The sequence below is a fragment of the Mus caroli genome, chromosome 4 (assembly GCF_900094665.2).
Source record: "Mus caroli chromosome 4, CAROLI_EIJ_v1.1, whole genome shotgun sequence".
Classification (NCBI taxonomy): Eukaryota; Metazoa; Chordata; class Mammalia; order Rodentia; family Muridae; genus Mus; species Mus caroli.
This window is the reverse complement of record NC_034573.1, coordinates 15,368,814-15,378,423: the sequence shown is the minus strand read 5'-3', so window position 1 is coordinate 15,378,423 and position 9,610 is coordinate 15,368,814. Positions and strand designations below refer to the sequence as shown.

The following is a 9,610-nucleotide window of genomic DNA, read 5'->3' as shown; positions in this document are numbered from 1 at the left end:
GAGAGAAGAGAAGAGAAGAGAAGAGAAGAGAAGAGAAGAGAAGAGAAGAGAAGAGAGAAGAGAAGAGAGAAAAGAGAAAAGAGAAAAGAGAAAAGAGAAAAGAGAAAAGAGAAAAGAGAAAAGAGAAAAGAGAAAAGAGAAAAGAAAAGAGAAAAGGAAAAGGAAAAGAAAAAGGAAAGAAAAAAAAGAAAAGAAAAGAAAAGAAAAGAAAAGAAAAGAAAAGAAAAGAAAAGAAAAGAAAAAGCAGGATGAAACCAAAGTCAAGCATCACCTACAGTAGAACTCTGCCCAGGTCTCTCATCTATCTTCTTCTCTCCTCTGAACCAGAAAGAAGGTCTAGCAACCTAACATTAATGCTGAGAGTCTCCTCATTTTACACGTAGAATTTCCCTCACATAGATTACACCATTTCTACAGGATCACATGATTCCAACTTCAAGTAATTAATATCAAAATGAACTTTGAAGTCAAAGCTGGAGTTTAGCCTGCAGGCTGCCAGCCAGGGTTTCAGCATCTTGTCATAGATGCTAATATTCCATAGGTCATTAGGTTTCAAAACTCCCCAGGCTAAAAACTGTCCATCATGCCCACTTAATGCATTCTCAGCAGCCCAGATGTGATGAGTGATCGTCTTCACTGATTTTTAAGGACATCTACCTCGCAACTCACAATGGCGGCTCCAAGCCACTCTCTTTCTCTATTTCACAGCCAGAACTTTCCAGTGGCCTCTGAATTGGGCTGCCCAACTGTGGCAATGTCTTACCCCCATTCACACTAACTTCCTAAATAGCTTGCATTTAAACACTTATCATCAAAATCTGAGACACTGTGTTGCAGCCATGCAGGGATCTCTTCCTCAGAGCTAAAACTAGAGTGTATGGTTTCACATGAGATTAGATTATTACTAAAAAATTAAATACTAATTGTAAGGGTATATGTCATTAATCAAATGTGAAAGGTGAAAGAAGACAATCCTTATGAATCTCAACATGAAGACAATTTTTCATATCTACACTATATTTGCATTTTGATTACTAGTAATATTATATAGAGTACAAGAATGTCTTTGTAATTATTTGCAGAATAGGTTGTAATAGTTGTGTTTTGTTCTGAAAATTTCATAGTAGATTATATGAGAGATCTGGGAGATTCTCATGTACTAATTCAGCTGATAATGTAAGTGCTTAGAAGATTTTTGTTTATTAACTCTTTGCAAGTGAAAACCTGTGGTGAAATCAATCCCTCCAAACTAAAAATATGAGATTAATCATATTATTCTTACTGAGCCATATAATTATAAAATAAAGCACCTTTATAAAGTTTTTTATTTGTGTGTGTGTGTGTGTGTGTGCGTGCGTGTGAGAGAGAGAGAGAGTGCGTGTGTGTGTCCAACATGTGTGTTGTGCCCAAAGAGCTAAAGTTACAAGTGGTTGTGAGCTGCCCTGCAGGGATGCAGGGAGTCCAACTTTGGTCCTGGGGAAGAGCAGCAAGTGCACTTAACCACTGAGCCATGTCTCTAACCCCACACTTAACCCAGTTAAAACTGCAATGCCTATCATTTACACTGCAGCAACACTAAACAGTCACTATTGGCAAGCTTTTCCTAGCTGTGAAAGTATATTACGGTAATATTCTAAAATATTCTCCCCCATTCCTTGAGGATTCCCGTATGCTAATAGTAGGTGGAAAGCTAGATAAATTGGAGAATCGGTTATAATTTTCATGGTGTCCATGAGAAGTGTCTTTTCTGGGGTAAAGGAAGCTATCATATTTTTCTCAATGCTAATAGACATATAGAATACTATCAATGACATTCCAGACACACAGAGAGCTTCGTAAACAATTTAGTGGGAGACTGCAGGCAATAGGTTTGTGGCTGAAATCAGATGCAACAACACTCCTTTTAATGAATAATCATAGGAAAGAAGAAGGCATTAATTTAGAGACAAAAGACAAGTCTTTACATCCCTGGTGAAAACCACTCAAGCATACCTTATGGGCACAACTCGTGCACCTGCAGACTCTATATACTTCACATAGGATGCAGCAATGTAGTAGTTCCCCAACTTCGCCATTTTCCCAAAACATTCTTGCATTATTATTCCTAAATTTAAAAGAAAAGATTTAGTTTCATGCAAATTCTTTTATTTCTTACTCAACACTGAATCACGGCACAATAAAAATGTCACTACTTTAGTTTCTCAATGTACAGACCTACAGCTCCTGCAAGTCTACCCACAGTTGTTGGGAAAGTATTGGGGAAGGACGATCTGAGTTTCTTACCACACCATTGCTGTGGAGTATATTTAATCTCAATCAGTGGCTTCTACCTCACCTTTGATTATTCAGTTCCAAGATAAAAGGCACATTTGACCTTTAATTTGTCATAAGCCTTTATCAGCACTAATGCTGGGAAAATATCTACCCTCTCTGCTATTAGAATCGACTTTCCTACTGATAACCCTGAGTTATTACTTACTGTGTTTCATCTGGGCTGCTCTTAGCTCCATGTCTCTAATGGCCATGATTTTATGATTCTCACCACATGGAGACTTCTCCTCTCTCCACCTTCCTCTCGTCTTCACCAATCCCAAGCTCAGGAACCCCAAGCCTTATCTATCCCAATTCTGCCCAGCTATAGGCTGTAGGCATCTTTATCAGGAATAATTTGGAGCACAAGGTCACTTAGCATAACTTAGGTCTGTATGTGCACTCTCTGTCTCTGGAGGCAATCAGGCTTTAGGGGCCTGTATTTAGCATTACAATACAAGTAATATCAGACCAACCCACCACACACAATGAATATCTAAGAAGCTCTGAAAGTTATAATAGCCCCAACATTTTTCATTCAACCCTAAGACTATTCATAAACAACTCACTAAATGTATAAGGGGCAAATCCCTTTCCCCACAAAGCCACAGTTGTATCCTTGTCAGCAAAGCCGCAGTACAAACAACATTGATGGCCATCTTTCTAATAACCTCACTATCTAAGCAACCAGCATTCTCCAAACCCATCCCAGATTATTAGAAGGTCTCTTTCCTCTCTAAAGTAAGCCTCCTACTTCAGTGTTTCCACAGAAATAAGGCTGGCCCCACCATCATTCCCTCACTCATTCAATACTGGCTGCATTGCATTGCATGTCAGACAGTGAACTAGGTGCCGAGGACACAGTAATAAAGAAAACACTCTCCACTTTATAGGCTCTCATGCTAGTGGGTGGGAGAGGAAATCGGTAAAGACAAACAACAGAGATTTAATTCTAGGGCCAGTGATGATGGCTGGTGCTTGTGTTAAGAAGTCAATGAAATATGGGTTCCGTTTACAATTTCTCTTTAAAAGGGCGGCAACTCTCCCTGGGAAAGAAGAACAAGACTTCAGAGAGGTGAAACAGGTTTTCCCTGGGAAGGTGTGACATAACACTTATTCAAAGGCATCAGTGGACTGAGGCAGTGAACCACACACCCATATCTGAAAGCAGAGCAATTCAGAGCAAAGGAAACAGTACAATGCAAAGGTCATGAGCCAGCCTGTAACTCTGCAAGAAGTCTATCCGACTGGGAACATGTAAGAGAAAACAAGAAGACAACAGGTAATGGAACAGAGAATTACAGACGCACGGGGGCTACCATGTTCCTTACATACCTCAGTGGTTCTACATTGGCTCCATGACGTCATGTTCTGTCCCACTCATCTCTGATCTCCTCTGACCAATGAAACCCAAGTCTAGTACACTACTGACACGCGATATTCATCAAAACATGTCACATATGCTTAGCATGTGCAAGGCCTTAGGTCTATCCCTAGCCTCCAAAAATTAAACAAACAACAAAATTATCATGTCTGCTCATTGGATATCTGTGCCTCTGTGAGTTTAACTGTCTCAGTGGGACACAACTCCTATCATCTATATTAATCACACCTGTACGCTGGGCTTCTTACAATAGTTGATATGAAACACTACTGAATATCAAATGTCCAAATGTATCTAGTAGGAATGTTTCTCTCCTCTCTATCAGATAAGATAGTCTTCACAATGGAAAGTGAAATTTGGCCAAAAATAGAAGAATACAAGAGCTATCATAGAAAAGAGTGACACAAGACAGGAAAGGAGGTGCCACAAGGAAGGCATGCAGAATTATGTGAATATAAGTGCCTGCAACACGAAATTAATTCCACAACACACCCCAGCCCATTCATTTTTTTTATCTCACTCCTAGCAAAGAGCTCAGATTGTATCCCCTGGTCTCAACATGTGCTCCCAAATGATGGCTTGTACAGTTTAGGCTATTTCCCCACTTCTGTGGCTTCCTTGTCTTTGAATACTTTGTGTTTCCTACAGTAATAAAGTATCCATATTACGTGCCCAATTGACTATATTATCTTAATTGATTGGGGCGGTGGCTTCACCATCGTTTAGCAGTAGGTAAAGGAACTTGCTGCTGAGTCTGAGGACTTAAGTTAGATCCCCAGGACCCATGTGGAGAAAGATAACTGACTCCTGAAGTTGTCTTTTGACCTCCATAGGTCCATGTGAGAAGCATGCACATGCATGTGCTCATGTATACACACACACACAGACTATAAGTATAAAAGGAAAACATAACTGATTAGGTTAGCCAAAACCACACTTTCTCTCTTTTGTTATATGCAACTTAGAGTTGCCAAAATTCTAAGAAACAAAATCTTCTGTCATCTTTTAATTTTTTTTTCTATTCGCTAGATCCACAAACGCAATTCACTACATATGTTACATGACTCAACTTGAAGAATCTACCCATCTATGGAAATAGCTTTGGAGGAAGGGTTCCAAATATTAGTAAGCCACCCACTTGAAAACCGGACCACTCCTGAATACATAAAACAAGTTTCTAGTTTCTCTTTAGTGTTCAACTTCAAGGAAGAAAAAATAAGATAAATGTCATATTCTTACATTTGTCTACCTATAAATTTCTTTTGTCAAATTTAACTACAGGCTGATTTCTCCTTGGATGCTTTCAAATGTCTGACATGAATGCAAACCAGTATCACCCTGTTTGAAACATAAATATGCCAGGCAGAAACAATGTCACAATTTGGCTGAGATAAAATGAATATTCAAATCCTCAAAGTCCATGTTGATACTTGATGCTAAAAATGGCAAAGTCCAGGGCACACTTTAGTTTCTTACCTATTTCATGTGTGTGTGTGTGTGAGTGTGTGTGTGTTGTATCTTCATGTATGTCCTCGAGCAAAGAAACATAAGATTTACCTGTGTGCAGAATTTCTGGGATTGGAAAGGCAGAGAAAAGGGTGGAAACACAGGTCAGGAAAAGCACCCATCACCCTGAAATCTGACTAAATCCTCTCACCAGTTAACACTCAAGAGTAAACTAACAGTTTTTAAGGTCTTTCTCCCTTCTCTGCAATTTTCTAGATATTTCACTGGAAACTTCATGTACAGTAAAAGACACATATTAGCCCCTTGTGCAACACTAGTAGCTCCTCGCTCTTATCGTATCCAAGGCACCTCTGCAGCATTCCTATAATTTTAATTATCGCTATGGACAAAGAGAACAGGAATAAAGAGTGAGATCCTCTGGAAACTTCTTGAACTACGAATTGACCACTAGGTCAGCCGAGATGGAGTCTTCTATGAGAAGCCCACAGCATGATTTCTCTTCTGCTTCTTTCTTAACTTGATCTCTTCTCTTCCTACTTCTGATACATCCTAGCTCGGTTCACACTGACTGTCCTTAAAATTCTTTTCCGCACGAAAACCTCAAATCCTGGGTTTGCCTCAACTGTGGTTCCTAAAAATTACGGGACCGCCTCTAGCTGCTTTGGGTGCCAAGTAGTAGCGAGGAGCCTTCATTCGGATCCCGATCCTCCAGATGCAGAGGTCTCTAGAAGGACATCAGCATAAGGTCCCATTGATGAGAAGCGCGCCGCGGGCATCGTGGGTCTGCACCGCTGCGAGAAACAGAGCGCCTCGCGGACTACGGGTCCTCAACACCTGCCCCAAGCCTCCTTACCGATGATGGGCCTCTCGGAGCCATGGTTGTAGGGTCTGGTCATCCCAGGACTTGCAAGCCCACATAGTAGCAAACCCAACAAGCACAGCAGGTAGCCCAGGTTCGCCATCGCGATCGCAATCGCAATCCGGCCTCCGCCCCTCACTTAAAAAGGTTCTTCAGCCAGGCGCGCGCCCGGCGGCCAGGTTGGGGCGCGGTCCCGCGGCCTGGGCGGTGCTCCAAGCTCGAGGGCGCGCAAGGCCGCGCCGCTCAGGTTTGTGGGAAGTGTAGTCCGGGCGCGTGCGGGCGGGGGCGGGCCGGGGGCGGGCGGGGGCGGGCGGGGGCGGGCCGGGGGCGGAAGGCTCAGGGAGTGTCCTCGGAGCTTGCCCATTGCCCAACGCGCGACCTGCAACTCTCATCCCGCGGCCCAGCGAGTGGCACGCGCGCGAAGGCAGCTGTGGAGACCTCTGAATGCTCCCTGTGAACTCTTCTGTGGCCTGGCGAGGTCACCTACACCGAGTGGAGACGACCAGCCCGGGACCTGGTGGCGAGCTCGGGTCCCACCTGGCTCTGTGTGGTAACCAAGCAGCAAGGCCCGCAAGGTTCTAGAAGTTACCAGAGAACTATGCTGCATAAACGCATAGGTTTTCTGGCTCTGATATCCTGACAGCATTCGATGTTAGGACAGGGGTCACTTCCGAAAGACCACTGATAACATATTAATTTGGGCACAAGGATGTCTGGAGGGAGTAAAAGGCACAGAGGACACCTTAGTGTACTTGTGTCTCCCTTTCCTTTAGAACCCTGTCAAAGGAAGGGGCTGATTCTTGGCACCTAGCCCAAAAAGGCAAGACCAGGCCACACTCAAACGATACAAGGTGCTTCACTGACTGTTACCACCAACCCCAGAAAACCACTAGTATCTTACAAAATGATAAGAGCAAAGCTAAACAGTTTAAAACTCAGGTTGACTAATATATTTAGAGTGTTCAAATGCATGCACTCATAGCCAGCAGCACAAGGTAAGTTGCCCAAAAAGGCAAGAACAGGCCACACTCAAACGATACAAGGTGCTTCACTGGCTGTTACCACCAACCCCAGAAAACCACTAGTATCTTATAAAATGATAAGAGCAAAGCTAAGCAGTTTAAAACTCAGGTTGACTAATATATTTAGAGTGTTCAAATGCATGCACTCATAGCCAGCAGCACAAGGTAAGTTTCTTCCTATCAAGACTCAACCAAACTCCAGGTTAAAATAGGAAATCTGTTGACGATGAAACGGTATTTTGAATGGTGTTATTTGTGTAAGAGGTATACAATTTAGGGAGTAAAAAAACATACAATGTGACTTGTGGAAAACTAGTGACAAGGTTCTGGCATTCATCAAGAAATGCAATACATTGTTTAGTTTAGCAAGACTATTGTAGACTGGTGTGTCAAAAGATATTGAGAAAATGCAAAGCAGGATTAAGCCTGAGTTGATAAGGATCTATTACAAATATGCATCTATGCCTCTGGAGCAGCAGCTACCCACAAAGGAGGAAAATTATCTGCTATTATTCACAAAAATAAACTCCAGATAGAGAAAAGATACAAATGGGAAAGGGGAAATACTAGACTTTGGTATGAAAATATAAATTATATGTGTATCCATTCATAACTTTGATGGTCAGATGTTTTCATAAGATATCAAGTTTTGTGAACATCATAAAACATTTAAAAAATCAAGTATTAATGAAAAACAAATGGATTTGGCCATGTTAAATTTTAATAGTTCTGATAGCTTATCAATTATTTTTAACTGTTTTAGGAAGCTATTAGGTAGTATCTGCTAGAGGTGGAAAGTCACGTATTCTGTAATCTACTACTTCTCAAAGTATAAATATGTGCCTACTACATGATCTTTCTAAACTAGGTCATGGGGACTCCACCCTCATAAATAGATTGCTGCTATCTCACAGATATGGGTCAAGTCTGACGGGAGTGCATAGTTTCCTTAAAAGGGGGTTGTTGTACGTGGAACAAGACATGCCCTGTTGGTTCTCTTGCTTCCTTTTGTACCATATGAACTCTCTTACCCTCCCACTCCCATACATGATGGCATTGGCTATGAGGCTATAAACAGAGACCAAGGTGCTAGTTCCTGTTAGAACAGAGACCTAAGAAGCCTGATCCCACAGCCTAAAGACATCAGACCATGCACCTTGTACCTCTCTCCCTGGGACAGAAAATCAAGCCACTATTCTATGCTGAGGACTAATAGTAGGCACTAATCTGTGTTGCTGACCACTACCTGGCTCTTCCATGCACTTTGTCACTTATCCGAAACTAAATTGAGTGATGTAAAACTTCTTACCCGCCATCAAAACTTATAAAAAACAAACAAACAAAACAACCACCACCACCAACAACAACAAAAACCCAACAACAACCAGGTATCTTGGTGTACACACCTCTATTCTGGCACTGAAGAGGCAGGGGCAGGTGGAATTCAAGGCTAGCAGAGGTTACACAATGAAATGCTCTGTGTGTGTGTGTGTGTGTATGTGTGTGTGTGTGTGTGTGTGTGTGTGTGTGTGTGTGTGTGTGTGTGTGTGTGTGTGTTAAGTATAAAAGGCACATATTTTCCTTTGTTTGCTGGATTTCTCTGAAAGCTCCTCTGGCCTCCCCTGTCATCATCTTAACAGTCCCCCTCCCTACCAATTAACTTGAAGCTATAACTCCTGAAACACCTGTCCAGGAATTAGAAGGAATCCTCTTATTTTGTGGTCCTGTTATGCTGTCATTTGGTGATTCGCCTGGAACTTATAGAGATCTCTCTGCCTCCCAAGTGCTAGAATTAAAAGCATATGCCACCATTTCTGGCTCCCTGGTTGCTGGAGGCCAGGTCTGGCAGTGAGTTCAGTAATGTAAGGAGGAGATGTGGGCTCAAAAACTAGTGTAAAACAGGCATATACGCACACACACTTGGTGGATGAAGCGAGGCTCCAACAACTTTATTTTTTCTCCCACATCTTATATCCCTCCAAAAAATCTTTCAAGCAGTATAAAAATTGCAATGTGGCTACATTCCATTTTTCTTTAAGTGAGTGATTATATAAAGAAGAAAACAGCATGCTCCTCAATACCCTTACATGATAAAACATATTGCTTAGTACAGGTGAAAAACCAATTATTCCCAAGGACCCACATAGATTCATGTCTAAGCAATTTGTTACAGATTAACAGAGTGTAAGCAAGCAAAATATATTTCTCAGCCATTTCTCTTACTGGCAGGATGCGTTTTGCAGTTACAAAAAAAAAATCAATCATTTTATCACCTCAAAAAGTAGTCCTATAAAAAAATCTTAAAAGAATCACTAATCTACACTTTTATATATAAAAACTCAAGTCTTTCTATACTGTACTCAGAGTGCACACCCACTTTCCAATAATTCTCTATTAAATCATATCAAGAAGCCAAGGGCAAAAATTGGTACAAGAAATTACTCATCACCTTTGATCATCAAAGAAAGGCACATCATCCTGTAATAACCTAGTAGTAAGCAGGCTGCCATTGTTCTTGTTCTCTGACTTCAAGGAGTCCCTTGCTCAACTATCAGGAATGTGCCTTTC

The 9,610-nt window shown here is 41.6% G+C and overlaps 1 protein-coding gene across 1 annotated transcript in view; it reads right to left on the bottom strand.

Annotated features, from left to right (window-relative positions):
• Ggh (gamma-glutamyl hydrolase) overlaps positions 1 to 6,250 on the bottom strand; it is a 23,746-nt gene extending 17,496 nt beyond the window's left edge. The window contains exons 1-2 of the mRNA XM_021160698.2: positions 6,015 to 6,250; positions 1,993 to 2,104 (exon numbers count right to left, since the gene is read on the bottom strand). Coding sequence (XP_021016357.1) covers positions 1,993 to 2,104; positions 6,015 to 6,123 — 221 coding nt within the window. The 5' untranslated portion in view covers positions 6,124 to 6,250. The remainder of the gene's footprint in view (positions 1 to 1,992; positions 2,105 to 6,014) is intronic.
• Between the last annotated feature and the right edge of the window lie 3,360 nt (positions 6,251 to 9,610).